The sequence below is a fragment of the Chrysemys picta genome, chromosome 2 (genome assembly GCF_011386835.1).
Source record: "Chrysemys picta bellii isolate R12L10 chromosome 2, ASM1138683v2, whole genome shotgun sequence".
Lineage (NCBI taxonomy): Eukaryota > Metazoa > Chordata > Testudines > Emydidae > Chrysemys > Chrysemys picta.
In genome coordinates, this window is record NC_088792.1 from 81,850,156 (window position 1) to 81,867,834 (window position 17,679).

General features: G+C 42.9%; 1 protein-coding gene across 10 annotated transcripts in view; it reads left to right on the top strand.

The window, feature by feature from the left end:
• ATP2C1 (ATPase secretory pathway Ca2+ transporting 1) overlaps window positions 1–17,679 on the top strand; it is a 126,346-nt gene that overhangs the window by 53,060 nt on the left and 55,607 nt on the right. For 9 of the 10 annotated variants that reach the window (XM_065583607.1, XM_065583611.1, XM_042841358.2 and 6 more), the window contains 3 exons: window positions 5,680–5,790; window positions 9,512–9,628; window positions 13,499–13,588. In XM_065583607.1, the coding sequence (XP_065439679.1) occupies window positions 5,680–5,790; window positions 9,512–9,628; window positions 13,499–13,588 (318 nt within the window). Of the gene's footprint in view, window positions 1–3,689; window positions 4,345–5,679; window positions 5,791–9,511; window positions 9,629–13,498; window positions 13,589–17,679 lie in introns of those variants that run through there. The other variant, XM_065583610.1, reaches the window with a different exon arrangement.

Below are 17,679 nucleotides of genomic sequence, written 5' to 3' on the forward strand. Positions count from 1 at the left end.
GTGTAGGCACTGCCTGTTCCAATGGGAGGAGTTCTCCCATTGGTGTTGGTAATCCATTTCCCTGAGAGGTGGTAGCTAGGTTGATAGAAAAATTCTTCCATTGACTTAGTGCTGTCTACCTGGTAACTTAGGTTGGTGTAACTACGCCACTCGGAAGTGGATTTTTCATGTCCCTGAGCAGCAGTTATGCCAACTTAATGTTCTAATGTAAACCAGGCCTGAGTCTTGAAAATGCTACACTGATAAGCATTATGTAAGGCCCCCACTCAGTGACTTCAGTGGGCACTCAGACACTTAAGTTAAATCATATATTTAAGTGCTTTTCTGGTAATGCTTATAATTAAGTAACCTAACAAAGCTCCAGCATAATGCACCCAATGTACTGGAATTGTCTGGTGTTTTTAAACAGAAGGTCGATTTATCTGTACAAACCGACTCTGAGCTGAAGTAATGGATAGTTTTACATACAAAAACACTTAAAGTTGAGGTTGCAAGGTCAAGCATTCAAAGGTTAGGAAATGCCAGATATAAGCTTTCTACTGCACAGCCTCTCTTCTCATTTGTAATTACCATGTAATGCGTCTGACCTGTGGAGTTCAGAGGTGGGCCAGCTTTGCTTGGTCCTCCAGGACTAAGCCTTGCACTTCAGGCACCAGAGTTTCTGCCGCCCGTGGTGGAACAAATTGGCAATTCAGTTTCTCTCAATCACTTTTGTATTATACCTAACTTCAGGTTTCAGAGTAGCAGCCGTGTTAGTCTGTATCCGCAAAAAGAAGAACAGGAGGACTTGTGGCACCGTAGAGACTAACAAATTTATTAGAGCATAAGCTTTCGTGGACTACAGCCCGATATATGCATCCGAAGAAGTGGGCTGTAGTCCACGAAAGCTTATGCTCTAATAAATTTGTTAGTCTCTACGGTGCCACAAGTACTCCTGTTCTTCTTTTTACCTAACTTCAGCGTTTTCAACTTCTAGCTGCACTGTCCCTCACTTCAACTGAGCACTCATTAGAGCATTAAGGCTCTAATCCTCTGGTTCCTCCAGTAGATCACTCTAGCAAGCCCTCTGTACCTCTCCACAGCAGCAGAGAAGCTCTGTAAACATCAAGCCAAGTCCAAGAGCAGGTTTTCCAGAGCCTGAGGGCAAGCTGTGTCCTGCTGCTGCAAGTCAGTGACCCTTGTTGTGCCAAGATGTGAGTTTTGAGTTGGGCACTATGCAGGGGCCTCGCCAGAAGCTGACTATGCGAGGGTTTGACCAAGAGCCTCTCTCAGCCTGCATACTTGGGTAATGCTTGGAAACTCTAGTGGCTCTGGGTCCTCAAAAGACACAAGCATTCCCTTAAGAAATTGGCAGAACTTGTGAATGTCTTACAGCCTCAAGCACCTCTGTAATTGTCTATAGATCAGACAACTGGTTGATAGCATCCTGGAAACTGTTAACGGATGCCACATTTCATCTAGTTTATCCTTCCAATAGATTATAACATATCCACACCCTGAATGACCACTCTCCCAGACAGAAGGAAGAGTGGTGGTGGAAGAAGAGCGAAGTCTGAGGCCCCCAAGGGCTTATCTGCACTTAACATATTTCTGTATAACTTAGATCGCTCAGGAGTGTGAATAATCCATATGCCTGAGCAGCTTAAGTTGTACCAACCTAAGCACCGGTGTAGACAATGGCTTCTCCCCCCCCTATATAACTACCACCTCTCTGAGGCAGAGTTGTTATACCAATGGGAGAGCTCTCTCCATTGGCTTAGAGCATCTTCACCGCTCTCTAGTGTAGACTCCCTTAGTATGGGGGGAGAAATGGGGCACAGAGAGCCCCAGCCATGGGCCAAAGGAGGGGCATCAGGAAGGGGAAGATGTTAGTCTTTTCCATAGGACCCCAAGGGCTCACACAGGTCCCTTGTCATGGGGACTCTATATGGGAAAGGGAGAATAGGGGTGCACACAGAACTCCTGATATGGGTCAAGTGGAGTTATACCAAACCCCTGGCGGTGGGAGTTTGGGGAACCCTCATGGGGGAAGAAGACAATGGAGGACACACAGAGCCACTGCCATGGAGGAAAGAGACTGTTGGTGTATGCGGGGCTGCTGGTGTGGGAGAATGGGGGATCGTGATCTGGGAGGAGGGCAGGAATGGGGGTTGCACAGAACCTTGGATGGGGGAGATCGGGAGAGTTGCAGGGAGCCCATAAAAAGGAGGGGAACGGACGGGTGGCACTCAAGGGCTGGGGATGTGAAAAGCCTCTCGTGTACACATTGTGTTGGGCCTACATAAGATACAAAGTGTGCAGACCCCCGCCCCCAGCTTATACTGTTAATGAGCAAGTGATCTAAAAATCGGGCTTTGAACCCTTTCTCCTTGGCCTTCCACACTGAAGGAGTGTTTACTGGGGCTTCTCTCCTCACTGTGACTCCCTCACCGTGCTCTATATCAGGCTCATTACTCTTTTCCCTACTCCCCTAAATGGCCACATGTTTGTGTGTGCAGAGAAGTCTTGTCTCAGGTAGCTGTGGAGTGAGAATTGTGGATGTCAGCCTGTGGACCCTGTTAAGGAGCACTTAATGCAGTCTGTGCTTGGAACAGAAGCTCAGCTATGCCATAATGGGACTTCCTGGGGTGAGTGAGAAATCAACCCCCTTTCCATGTTAAAATGGCTCTTGACTTTACTAAAGCCCTAAAATACTCAGTGTTAAGGCTTTCAGTTCCCCCTTCCACTCTCCCCAAAAGAGAATGCAATAACTTTTCAGGAAAGGAAAGTAGTTGTTCAAGCATTTTTAGAATCAGGATTTTTCCTGCACATACAGGCTTTGAAGACATAAGATCAAAATGGGTACTTCTGGTTAAAACCAAATGTTAAACTAAAATGTTACATTTAAAAACAACTAAGTTGGGAGATTCCTAAATCTGAAGGTGGGTGCAGCTGCTGCTCCACTATTGAGATGCAGCCATACCTTGAGAAGGGGACTTCCTTCCAAAAGATCCCATACAAATGAGGACACTACATAGAAACCTCAAAATCTTGACTGAAGCCATTCAAACCAAGTATTTCCTATCCTCCTAGGGAAAAGCTACTTGGTGGAAAGCAAGTGGCTCGTTATCTAGCAGTATGATCCTTGCTTTGAGCACGAAAATGAAGGGAGGCATCAACCCTCATTATCAAATGTAGCATAGGAATCTGTACCAACACCAAGGTTATTCTAGATGGGACTGTTCCCCTAGCATGGGGGGGAAAAATCTACAACAGAAACTCCCAAGGAAGTCCTAGAATATATTTTCTTCCCAAATTGCAGGAGCCAACAAAATCCTCAGCGTGACAGACAAGCATCTATATAAGAGTTTGCTATTCCTGTATGAGACTCTTCCTTTTGATCTACCCTCTTCATACAGAGTCTGAAACAATGCTTGGTAGTAGTCCTAGCCAGCCTCACCTTGTACATTATGCAGCTCTACCTATTGATGGACAATATGCCAATATGTCATGTTCAGAGAAACAGAGCCACTCCCAATTATCCAGGTGTTGAAAATGATTAACCCATCAGTTGAAAACAAACTTTCTGAACCCAACGGAGAATGTTCAACTCGCTGTCAAAATAGGCATGTCTGTGGCCATCACTTCACCACCTTAGTAAGACTTAAAAGCCACAGCAGCTCCTGGTGACTTTAAAAAGCCTACAGGAAGGTATGCCTTGGATTGGGAGTAGGACTCAAGGTATGGAACCTTGGGGGAAGCTGGGAAGGCTGGGGAGTAGATGACAAATGACTTGGGAAGCTGCTTGGGGCAGGGGAAGGTTTGCTGGTACTAACTGGGCCAAGGAAAGCGTGTGTTGCTTTAGAAATCTCTACAGGCACCCTGACTTGGGGTAGTGGAAAAGTCCTACGGGCAATGAAAATTCCAATCCAGTTGACAACTTCTTATTGCTTTTGGCAACTGTATCCTTTTAATTAATCACTTGTACACTTGATAGCGCATCATAAATCCAAGGTCACTCTAATCTTTTATTTTCTGCAAAGAAGTAGCTTTGTAATGCTACCTATGAAAGTCATGGATTCCATGAGTCTCCAGCTCTTCCTGTGACATTTTTTTCTGCCTCCATCTTGTTGGTGGAAGACTTAGTCTGCATTCCTGCAAAGAAGGTGGTGCTGATAAAGATATTACTGCCATTCCCAGGAGGACAACTGAAAATCAAACCTCCCCCTGTAGAGGAGAGGTTTTTAAATTAATCCACTAGAGAGGTACAGTGGCCTCTGTAACCTGCTGCCTAGAGGGATCACCATTGAGACAAGGTTGCTGTTGGTAGAAGGATGCCTCTGAACAAGTGTCCTCATTTGGCAGGTGGGGTGGAAGAGACATTAATCACTTCATAGATGCTTATTGGGACTTAGAAATGCTTTAAGGGCTATGTCGAAGGGGAGTAGTGGATGCAGAATTGACTTTGGTGCTATGGATGGTATGTTGAGGATTGCTCCTTGCAACACTGCTGCTGGCACAGAGAGCAGATATGAGGGGAAATGAAGATGTCACTGTGGGATCTCTTCTCTGGGTGGAAGGGAGAGGTGAAGATGTTTCCATAAGTTCAAATATCTGCTTTAGGCAACTGTCAACCATAACTGTATAGAACGGCTACTTCCTGTACATAAAGGAATCTAGGTGTTGTGTGCCTTTTTAGAAGTGTGTATAATGCATACATTTGTAAATACGTAATTTGCAATCTTGAATTTCTTGATATTGAGAAATTGCTAAACTGGCATTAGCAATTTAAGTGGTTGTCAACTAAGGCCTGAATTCTTAATTTGGGAGGAGGAAACTGCTTTGGTGGGGGGGGGGGGGGGGGGGGGGGGAGGTTGGGAAGGGGAGGTGGGAGGGTGGCAGGAAATGCTTTCAGTCCTTAATAGATAATTTACCTTCTCTGCAATTCCATTAAATATCCTTGCCAGCAGAAAGAAGAATCTTCAGTACAGTGCTGACCCACACTACTGATATTTCACAATGCTAAACATCTTACTGCTCTGCACAGTTTATGAATTATGATATGAGACACTTACCGCACCTGACTCTGATTAGAATACTGGCTGATGTAGGCTTTTTGCATATTATAACTGTTCATTTACAAAAACTTTTTAAATTTTCTCAGTACCCTGCTTTAAAGAACAGGCAACATATGGGATACGTTTCATGAATTAGCCAGCAGGGGACATAGAGCATGGAGTGAAATCCATCAGGGAGTTGTCTGAATGACTTCGGTTTTGCTCAACCATTAAGAATAGTGAGCTAAAGGATTATACATACATGTAATCATTAGGATTTACTCAGTGGAACATTGCCACTTGTTGTTTAATGGCATGAAAATGACATCTTCTGACAGTCATGCACTTAATCTTTTATATTGCACTGTCACTGCATTAAGCTCTGAATTTTTGAATGTGCTTTCTCAAAGTTAATACAACTATTTGTTTGAGTTGCATTTTTATAGTACAATATTGTATAGTTACTGGACGCCTCACTTAAGTGAAAAAATGAGTGCTCCATTGACTGTTGAAATGGAGAGATTTTTTCACTTGACCAGAGCTCAGAGAGCCGGGAAGCGATATCCTGAAGTTAGCCAGATTTGATCACACTGGAGTGTAATTATTGAAACCAATATTAACAGTTGCGCTTTTTGTATCGTAGGTTGCAGGTTTTCAACAAATACCTAATGGTGACAATGAGACAATGATTCCTGTACTGACTTCAAAAAAAGCAAGTGAATTGCCTGTAAGTGAAGTTGCAAGCATTCTTCAAGTAAGTCTTGTTTTTAACGATTTACTTACTACAACACTGCTATAGTAGCAACTATTTAAGAGGCTATTCAAGGACAGATTTAATATACTCTTGTATGCAAATAGATACAAACATTGGCCTTCAGCTTGATTTCAACTATTAGCTATTTTGAATGCAAGCCTGTTTGGTTTTGTTTTTTAAATTGGCAGTTGAAACTCTGTTTTGAGAAACCTTTCATTAAAATTTCAAGCACCATTTCCAAATAAAGTAGACATTATGAGCAAGTGTCTCATACAGTAGCTTAAATATTTTTTAAAATTTCATAATGAAAGTACTCTGCCATCTAAAAATCAAGTCCCATGAAAGAAAAAGCAGGTACCTTTATCACTGCCTTTGAGAATATTTTAAAAAATAAACAGAATTGCTCGGTTCTTTTTACAGACTGCTCAGACTAGGCTTTCTGACTTAATAAGATGTTAAAGGCTTTAAAAATATTTTTCCTTTATGGCTTTTCTTAAATATTTTTATTAAAATTACTTTGTAGACGTTATTCTTGAAGCAGGCATCTATCAGTCAGGTTTGGCAGTGACTTAAATCTGCAGTTATTTGTGAATAAGATTATAAATTTGACTTTTTTAGTTTAAAAAGGCAAATATTTTGCATTGGAAGTGCCAATTGCTTGTGAGACCTCACTTTGTTTGTATTCTCCTACCAAGAAATGTTTTTCTCCTCCTCCTTGGAAGCACTGGCAAAATGTCTATTTGTACACATGCTCTTGAAATGAAATATATTTTGTAGCAACTTGACTACATTTGACAGTTTAGTTTGACATCGAATAGCAGTTGTGTTAACTTGATCAGTTTTTTTAAATAATTTAAAAATCCAGCATGTGTTGGACTTGTTCAACTGTAAAGTGTTCTGAGTTGTGCAAGTGCTGTAAGGCCATGAATATTGGCTCTGTATTGACAGGAAAGGTTGGCCTTTTTTTTGTGTGTGTGTGAAACACCATATTTTCTGCACCAGTTTCCTGCACCACTTTTTTTCCTTCACCTATCCCCCAAATATCCTTTAAAACACTTTAGCAGCCCTCAGGATGGGTGGAACATTATCACAGTGTTCTGAACCATCCTCCAGCTACCACTTGTTCAGAGCTGGATGATCTGGCAGTCACTGCGGTTCTGGATCCAGACATTTGTACCAATGCACCAACATTGGATGAAGTAAAGTGTGCCATCTCTAAACTGAAAAATGGATGCGCAGCCAGTGCTGATGGCATCCCCTCACAGCTGCTAAAATGTACCATTGATCCTGTAGCAGAATCACTTCTGGCCATCTTTCATCCGGTGTGGAGAACTGGAACCCTGCCAACCGCCTGGAAGGATGGTATTGTGATCTCACTCTATAAGGGCAAGGGACCATGCAGTGAATGTAAGAGCTACAGGCTGATCACCTTGCTCTCCGTTGCAGGGAAGGTGTTCATGCATGTTTTTCTGGCACACCTGGAGCCTCTTTGCTACATCAGCAGTATCATCCCAACAGTCAGGCTTTACGAGGAACAGGTCCACGTTAGATGCCATTTTGGCCCTTTGCTTGTTGTTGGAGATGCATCATGAGTTCAGGAAGCCCCTGCAGGTAGCATATGTTGATCTGAAAGGCTGCATTTGATTCAGTAGACAGTGTCACGTTACAGAAAGCCTTAAAGGGCATAGATGTCCCTACCACTCTGCTGGGCTTGATTAGAGAGCTGTATAATAGAATCACTGTCTGTGTTCATCTGGGGAACTGGATGACAGCGCCTTTTAAATCAGTATCTGGTGTTAGGCAAGGTTGCATTTTGGCCCCTGCAAATGGGGCAATGGATTTCATCGGGCAATGGATTTTTATCGGGCAATGGATTTCATAATGCAGCATTCCGTCAGGTCCTTGACTACGCCGATGACGCTGCTCAGACTGGACAAAGCTGTAGGCTTTCCACACAATGCCAACATTTGTATATTGGGCTGTCAAGGCTGTATCCCCACTTTGAACTTTAGGGTACAAATGTAGGGGCCTGCATGAAAACTTCTAAGCTTAACTACCAGCTTAGCCCTGGTCCGCTGCCACCATTTCCAATGGATTCCCACCCTGGGAAGCCTTGAAAAACCTTCACCAATTCCCTGGTGAATACAGATCCAACCCCCTTGGATCTAAAACAAGGAGAAATTAACCCCCCCCCCCTCCTTCCTCCCACCAACTCCTGGTGAATCAAGATCCAAACCCCTTGGATCTTAAAACAAGGAAAAATCAATCAGGTTCTTAAAAAGAAGGCTTTTAATTAAAGAAAAAGGTAAAAATCATCTCTGTAAAATCAGTATGGAAATAACCTTACAGGGTAATCAAACTTAAAGAGCTCAGAGGACTCCCCTCTAGTCTTAGGTTCAAAGTACAGCAAACAAAGATAAACACTCTAGTAAAAGGTACATTTACAAGTTGAGAAAACAAAGGAAAACTAACACGCCTTGCCTGGCTATTTACTTACAAGTTTGAAATAGGAGAGACTTGTTTAGAAAGATGTGGAGAACCTGGATTGATGTCCGGTCCTTCTCAGTCCCGAGAGCGACCGCTCTCCCAAACAAAGAACACAAACAAAAGCCTTCTCACCCCCCCCCAAGATTTGAAAGTATCTTGTCCCCTTATTGGTCCTTTAGGTCAGATGCCAGCCAGGTTACCTGAGCTTCTTAACCCTTTACAGGAAAAAGGATTTTGGAGTCTCTGGCCAGGAGGGATTTTATAGTACTGTACACAGGACAGCTGTTACCCTTCCCTTTATAGTTATGACATGGGCATAAAGTGGAATGACTTCATCTGTATTACAAATGTTTATAGTTGCTCGGGCCTACAGGCTATAGAGACCATTGTCTGCAGGTTGAGCCTTATACTTTTCAGACATGTCACAAGGATGCCACAAGACATCCTGGAGAACAGCGTTCACTGGGGTGGCTTGTAACATCCAGGATAAAATTCCACCCACCAAGGGGTGGAGGCAGCACAAAGGCAGACCCCCTATTACACGGGTTCATCAAGTCTGTTCCAGTGTTGGACTCTCAGGCTGTCAAGCCTTTGCGGTTGTGCAGGAACGGATCGAACCGAATGGCAAACGATCACTATGGCTGACTGGCTAAGCATTGAAGAATAAAAGGAGGAGTGGAGGAAGGAGGACTGGGAAAACAGCATGAGGTTGAAGCAGTCTCCTAATTCCTTATTCAGGGTGCTAACTCTGACCAGGTTTTTGTGTCTGTAAATCTTGGGTCAACTTTCAGGGTACATGGTCTTTTGCTGCTGCTTTGATCCCAAAGGTGCACATGCTCTCTTGGTTAATATGAAATGGATGGAGTTTTTGGCCAGTAAGGGACCAGTACTTTCAGAATATGATCACTCTCAAATTGTTGACAAGCTGAGTCACTGAGCCCCTGACATAATCCTCAAGAGCCTGAATGCCGAATACATTTTGGCAACCCATCTGGGTGTGATGGGGTGGGGGGGGGTGGGAGGGTTCTGTAGAGAAGAGGTATAATCTGTTATGGATGTGGAGCAGCATCCTGTACTATAGTGTTTGTGGGCTCTTTTGTGTATATACCATCCCTGTGTAATCTGAAGAGTTTAACTTTTTTGCTGCTGCTTGTAACCCGCCAATTTTTTTATCTTATCACCAGTATGTGCTGTGTGGAGTCAGTAATTGCACATTCTCTCCATGTTCCAATAGGCTGATCTTCAGAATGGCTTAAAAAACTGTGAAGTTTGTCATAGGCGGACGTTCCATGGATGGAATGAGTTTGATATCAGTGAGGATGAGCCACTATGGAAAAAATACATTTCTCAGGTGAGTTTGTGGCAGTTCTCACTGACTGTCACCTTGTTACCCCCCTGACCTCAGTCAGAGGGAGTCTTGCCTGTACCTGGTGGCACCCAGCCAGCCTTTCAGTCACTCAAGCACGCTCCTCTGGGCTATGTCTGCCCTGTCTTTGCCTTGCAGGTTAACAATAGCTACACCCCAATTCTTGAGTCCCTTTGAATTGCTCCCCTGTAATATCCAGCCCCTGACACTGGTTGCTTGCAGAAATCCCAGATCCTCTACACCCAAAGGTATAGGTTACCAGTTTTGCCTTAAATCACCACTCCTGTAAACTACACATCACTTGTGAACACTCATAGTAAAACAAGAGTAGGTTTATTTAAGAGAGAATAAAGATTTGACTAGAAACAAGAGTGTGGTGGATACAAATGGCTACAATAAAAATCACAAAGTAAACCTTGTTCTATGTTTATTTATATAGTTACTTTTTCTATCTCAAAGTAGGTCCCTCTCCTCTCCTTCTCCTGACCACCCCCCCCCCCCCAATTATTCAGAGACGGCCGGTTTCCCAAGAACCAGGATCCAAACATGAATTAAAACACCCCTGCTCTACAAAGGGTTTCTTAGTGAATACATTGAGTGTTTCTCCTTCCTTCCTCTGTGCTATACTGAAATCGGTCTTTTGATTCTATTCATAAACAGGGTAAACCCTTGTCTTGTTTTATAGTTCCTTTTGTTTATCTTAAAATGGTTTTGATTTCAAGCAGATACAACTGCAAACAAAGTTTTAGTGTTGTGCAAGGCTAAACAATTGAGCCTTGCATTGCATCACTGGCTAAACAGGGCAGGGTGACACCCAAAATGAGCCATCACAAAGACAGATTATGCTGGTGACTAATTTAATTCAAAGTCCATAAAGCATATTTTCAATATAAATACATTATTCCTTAAATATTACCCATGTATACATCTCACAATAATTATGAATCTTGACCAGTAATGAGCTTTCTTTAGATACCTTATGCATTATTCTTTATGGATAAATATCCTGTATCGTGTATTTGGTATAGTGAGTTTATCAGATCTAAAGTGCGAGTTGTTTGCAAAGAACACCTTTGCTTAGAAGCCTTTGTCAGTTGTTCCCTCCACTGGGTTTTAATTTTTAGTACTTTGCTCTCCAGTCTTCAGTTCTCCGCTTTCATGGCCTTACTCTGATACAAACATAGAAATGGGTACTTAGTACAGTGATCAGTTGGGAATCCTGTAGTGTAAAATAGCTGGTTTATATATTGTAAGGCCTTTTATTATTTAGCAATACACAAAGGTCTTAGTCTGTTTCTGAATCTCACATTCATGAATGAGTAGTCTAACGAAACTGGAGCTGAAATAATTAAGAGTTCTCTGGAGGCTAAAATGTGAACATAAATCACCCCCTCTAGGTGATCCTATATAATTCCATATATGTCTCTGAGACTGTTGGGTAGATTTTCATGCCCTGTGTAAAGTACGGACCCCAAAGTAGATAAGACAAAGACAATTAAAAAAAAAAAAAATTACAAGAGGCAAGCCCTCCTCCCCTGAGTGTGCCGCATTCCCGCTTCTCTTCTCTCCCCTCCCACAGCTTGTTACACCGTGAAACAGCTGTTTTGCGGCAGCAAGCGCTGGGAGGAGAAGCAGGGATGCAGCGCACTCAGGGGAGGAGGTGGTGAGGTGAGCTGGGGCGGTGTGGGGACCTTGGCTGCTGGTGGGTGCAGAGCACCCCCCAATTTTTCCCTGTGGGTGCTCCAGCCCCAGAGCACCCACGGAATTGGCTCCTATAGATCTGAAGCGAGCATGATGCGTATCTAACAAGAAATCTGTATGTACAATAAAATAAGAGAACATGAATTAAAAATTAAATGCATATTTCTGCCTTGACACCGCAAAGTATGGGAACCAAGTTTGTCTGTATCCGCAAAAGGAACAGGAGTACTTGTGGCACCTTAGGCTTGGTCTACACTAACCCCCTAATTCGAACTAAGGTACGGAACTTCAGCTACGTGAATAACGTAGCTGAAGTTCGAAGTACCTTAGTTCGAACTTACCTTGGTCCACACTCGGCAGGCAGGCTCCCCCGTCGACTCCGCGGTACTCCTCTCGCCGAGCTGGAGTACCGCAGTCGACTGCGAGCACTTCCGGGTTCGACTTATCGCGTCCAGACTAGACGTGATAAGTCGAACCCAGAAGTTCGATCGCTCGCCGCCGAACTACCGGGTAAGTGTAGCCAAGGCCTTAGAGACTAACCAATTTATTTGAGCGTAAGCTTTTGTGGGCTACAGCCCACTTCTTCGGATGCATAGAATGGAACATCTATTGAGATATTTATACACATACAGAGAGCATGAAAAAGTGGGAGTTGTCTTACCAACTCTGAGAGGCCAATTAAGTAAACCCAGTACAGGCAGTTTGATAGTAAGTGTGAGAATACTTACATGGGGAGATGGAGTCAATATTTGTAATGGCTCAGCCATTCCCAGTCTCTATTCAAGCCTAAGTTGATTTTTATCTAGTTTGCATATCAATTGAAGTTCAGCAGTTTCTCGTTGGAGTCTGTTTTTGAAGCTTTTCTGTTGCAAAATTGCCACCCTCAGGTCTCTTACTGAGTGACCAGACAGGTTAAAGTGTTCTCCTACTGGTTTTTGAATTTTATGATTCCTGATGTCAGATTTGTGTCAGTTTATTCTTTTGCGTAGAGACTGTCCAGTCTGGCCAATGTACATGGCAAAGGAGCATTTCTGGCATATGATGGCATATATCACATTGGTAGAGGTGCAGGTGAACGAACCCCTGATGGCATGGCTGATGTGACTAGGTCCTATGATGATGATGTCACTTGAATAGATATGTGGACAGAGTTGGCATCGGGCTTTGTTGCAAGGATAGGTTCCTGGATCAGTGTTTTTGTTCAGTGGTGTGTGGTTGCTGGTGAGTATTTGCTTCAAGTTTGGGGGTTGTCTGTGTAAGCGAGGACACGTCTGTCTCCCAAGATCTGTGAGTGAGGGATCATCTTTCAGGATAGGCTGTAGATCTTTGATGTGCTGGAGAGGTTTTAGTTGGGGGCTGAAGGTGACAGCTAGTGGTGTTCTGTTACTTTCTTTGTTGGGCCTGTCTTGTAGGAGGTGACTTCTGGGTACTCATCTGGCTCTGTCAATCTGTTTTTTCACTTCAGCAGGTGGGTATTGTAGTTTTAAGAATGCTTGATAGAGATCTTGTAGGTGCTTGTCTCTGTCTGAGGGATTGGAGCAAATGCGGTTGTATCTTAGAGCTTGGCTGTAGACAGTGGATCGTGTAGTGTGTCGTGGATGGAAGCTGGAGGCATGTAGGGAAGTATAGTGGTCAGTAGGTTTCTGGGATAGGGTGGTATTTATGTGACCACCTTTTCATGGTGTGTGTATGCGCATACACACGCACCTCCTCAATATATGTTCCACTCTATGCATCTGAAGAAGTGGGCTGTAGCCCACGAAAGCTTTTGCTCAAATAAATTTGTTAGTCTCTACGGTGCCACAAGTACTCCTGTTCTTTTTGCAGATACAAAAAAATTACACTCATCCTGGGAAGATGGAAATTAAGAGATCTCCATATCCAAATCTACTGTTGTCTTTCATACTGTTAAGAATTTCTGTATTCCCCAAAGAGCCATTCAGGTCGCTTCAGAGATTAAAGAAGATCACACTTGTTTTAGTAAAATCTCTACCATTTGAAGACCTGTTTCTAAATCACTCACCTAAACAGAAACTTGGTTCAGTTAGTTCAACTTGACCCAAAGGCAACATCTCAAACTTGCTGCAAGAGGGAGTGTTTGTAGTTATTCTTCCAGAGTGTTGCTGAATTACTTTTTCCTTTTTTTACTTTCAGTTTAAAAATCCTCTTATTATGCTTCTCCTGGCTTCTGCGGTCATCAGTATTGTAATGCATCAGTTTGATGATGCTGTCAGTATCACAGTGGTAAGAAACTGAAATTTGCCTTGTCTTTGGGTTTCACTTTTAAAAAATGGGTATTAGGTTCCAGTAAACTGGCATTTAGCTTGGAAAACACTGGAATATTAAAGTTAATGTGCACTGTATCACTCCTTTCTAACTTATAAGACAAGTTACATGCTGCTGTTCAGTAACAGCCTATTCTTAATTGCAAATGGAAAATCTTTTCCACAATGTACAGTTGTTAAAACTAGATCTTGCATTTGTTAAAATGTGTTTGACGAATATATTGACTAGCTCTCAAAGTATATGAACAACATTTACTAAATTAAAACAAATGCCAGATGAACTAAAAATACTGAAGGTGTTTGTTTGCAACTGTCAAGGTAGCAATAAAACAGGTCAATCTGTCCAGTATTTCTCTTTGATAGGATATATGTTCCAAATCTCTTACTGGCCTTTAATCCTAAATTGTGGCTGCATTAGACAATTGAACCATACTTCCTATCAATGACCTATTAAGAGACTCCTTGTTGGTATGTTAATTAAGTTCTTTGAAAGAGGCAATCTAGAGTCATCAGCATCATAAAAGTACATTTCAATTATTTTTTTCTCATTTTCATCTAGCCAGAAAGAGCTGAAGATGCTACCTGGAATTTTTTTTTGTAGAAGTCTGTAGATAAGTGTGAAATAAGCAATACACTAGTGGGCCAATAAAATATTGCTAATTATTTGTCTGTCTGCAGTAAGGAGGAAATTGTCACTTCTAGTGACTTCAAAAAAGTGGTGTCCTAAGTGTGTTGTAAATTGTGATATAAGGTGGGTGAAGTGGTTTAAAAAAAAGTATTTTTATTGGATCAGTGTGTTGGTGAGGAGCAGTGGTGGCACCAGCGCGCCAGGCACATGCCTGGGGCGGCAAGCTGCGGGGGGCGCCCCGCCGGTCCCTGCGAGGGCAGCAGGCAGGCTGCCTTCGGCGGCTTGCCTGCAGGAGGTCCACCGGATTCGGCGGCGGGTATGCCGAATCCGTGGGACCGGGACCTCCCGCAGGCATGCCGCCGAAGGCAGCCTGCCTGCCATAATTTGGGCAGCAAAAAAGCTAGAGCCGCCCCTGGTGAGGAGACAAGCTTGAGTCCTCTCAGAGCTCTTCTTCAGGTCTGGGAAAGGAACTCCATGTCGCAGCAAAGATAATGGCCCATTAACACCTCTGCAGTCATAAGACACAAAGAGGGGGTTAGTGGTTACAAGTTGGATTTATGGCTTATTACAATAGTGTCTCTGTTCAGTCCATGACTTTTTTGGTGTCTAGCAGAATATTAAGCTCCAAGGCCTGTCTTTTGAAAATGTTGTGCAGGTTTCTTTTCAGGATCAGGACTGAAAGGTCAGATATGTGGTGTTTGCTTTGTGTAAAGTGTTCACGCTCAAGTGTTTAATCTTATTTTCCTGTGTTGGTTCATTCAAGAGTATGTGGGTGAAACTAGACAATCACTACAATTGTTAGGTCATTTAGTGCACTGGATGAGGTGCACCACGTATTGTGATAGACGTGTAGGATCCATGGGTCTTGTAAGGTGTATTGTGGGGCGGGGGGGTGTTGACCATTGTAGCAGTGGAGATATGTCTGCAGGTTTTGCATCTTTTCTGGTAGCGTCTGGTGCCACTTTGAGTTGTTGTGTCCTGGTCTGTGGGGAGTTTGCTTCTGATGGAGAGGTTGGGGGGTTGTTTGAAGGCCAGATGTGGGGGTTCAGGAAAGATTTCTTTCAGGATGGGGTTCCCATTGAACCTGGGTTTCAATGTGGATTGGTAGGTGTGCAGTCAGGTGTGTTTTGAAGCAGGTTCTCTTGGTGTATTTGGGTGGCTTGTTTCATGATGTGGCCTACTTCTCTGGTGGTATCCTTGTTTGGCAAAGGTGATTTTTAAGTGTGTCAAGGTGTATATACTGGACTTTCTCCTTGGTGCATATTCTGTGATAGCTGAGTGCCTGGCTGTAGATAACAGATTTATTTGAGTTTCAGGTGGCTACTGGAACTACAAAGATAAGTGTGGTGATCTGTGGATTTCTTGTTTGTGGTTGTCTGTAGGGTTCCATTGTTAAAGCCGATTGTGGTGTCCAGGAAGTTGATGCTAGTGTAGGAGTGATCCAGAGAGAGGTTAGTAGACAGGTAGTGGTGGTTGAAGTTGTGGTGGAAGTCTGAGGAAGTTTGACATCTGTCCAGAGGATGAAAATATCATTGATGTATCTTTGGTGTGTCACTGTTTTTGTGGTGAATTTGTGCAGAACTACTACTTCAAAGGTGGCTGGCATATTGGGGAGCCATCCTAGCACCTATGACTGTTTCCATGGTTTTGGACAAAGCTTACTGTTGAATGTAAAATTGTTATGGGTGAGGATGAAATGGATGAGTTTGGGGTGGATATCTGAGGGTTGTCCATGTTGCAAATATTTGAAGCAGGCAATAATGCCATCATTGTGAAGGATGTTGCTGTATAAAGAAGACCTCTATGGTGGCAAGGATGGTGTTTTGAAGGAGGTTTTTAATATTGTGGCGTTTGAGCAGGAAATCAGTTGTTGTAGAGGAAGTTGGCCCCCCTTTTTTTTTTGAGTGGTTTAAGAATGGTTTCTGTGAGTTTCAGTATTTCTTTAGTAAGAGTGCTGTGGTCCGATATGATGGGTCTGCCTGGGTTCCCTTGTTTGTGTATCTTGGGAAGCATGTAGAAGGTCACTGGGATGGGTTTGTGGGGGATGAGTTTGTAGAGTCTTTCTTAGCATTGTTTGGGGAAGGATTTTGTATCTTTAAGTTCCTGGGTAAATTGTGGTGTGGAGTGGTTTTCGGGTTCTTTCTAGTAAGTGGTATAGGAGAGTTGTTGGATGGCCTGGCTAACATAGTCGTCATGGTTGAGGACTATAATGGTGTCTTTTGTCTGCTGGTTTGATCACTATCTGGTGGTTAGATTTCAGGAACTGTATGGCTGTCCTCAGTGGTGGAGAGATCATGGTGGATCTGATTAAGGATTTTGCAGTCCAGTTTTTTCTCAAGCAATCAATGTAATGATCAAGAGTGCGGTTTCATCCGCTCTGTGGTGTCCAGTCAGGTGATTCTTTTTTCTTTGATTGTTGGTGGGGATGTGGTAATTGTAGGTGGTGGTGTCATTGTGGAAGAATTCTTCTTCTGCCCCACCACAGAACTTGATACCATACTAACATGGAGACCAAGAAGTTCAGTCCCTTATACTAAGCAGTCTGTTCCACCTTGCATTTTGCTGTTTCCTAGACCTGAAGAAGAGCTTTGTTTCTTGAAAACTTGTCTCCCTCACCAACAGAAGTTGGCCCAATAAAAGATATTACCTCACCCACCTTGTTTCTCCTAATAACTTGGGACCAACATGGCAATGAGTACATTTCAGACAACAATGGTAAATTGCGGTGTCCTTTATATCAGAGATCAACAGGTGGCAGGTACAAAATTGAGCTGGTTTTAGGCTGACCACCTGCCTTTTTCTCATAAGAAATGTTACTTCTAGTGTTAACTCTGGCAGGTTAGATAGAAAGATGCAGCTTTAGGTGTTAAAAATCTGACTACTTCTACGTGAAGATGACAAACTATGCAATTCTGTAGTTTAAGCATAGTGCTCACTTGGGATGTTCTATAGTATCTAATGCTCTACATGGACATCTAATTCTGTTATCTACCAATAAGTTATGTGTACTTAATCAAAGTTCAATTAGGCTTGACCAGTCTCCTTGGGATTTTAATGGATGGTGTTAGTGTATCTGTCCCCTTGAGCAAGGTAAAGGAAAAGGGAACGGAGGTGGCTGTAGTCTCTGCACTACAGCATCAGAAATGTACCTGTGGCTATCAGTGGGTGAACATGGGGGCTGAATTACCTAAGGATACAGAGAACAATTGCAGCTAAATTACATCTCCTCATAATTGTTTTTCTGTTGTCTGGCTCCTCCTAGTTAATCCACCTCTTAATCTTGTTGCTAAAATATATCTTCTGGAAGCTGTTAGAGGGGCTTTGTAATAACTTTTTAGATGAAAGTGCAGAAAAATCTGTCCAGCCCCTTAGCTTTGAGTAACTGGTCTATAATAGTACAAAGAACCTCAACAAGAAAATCA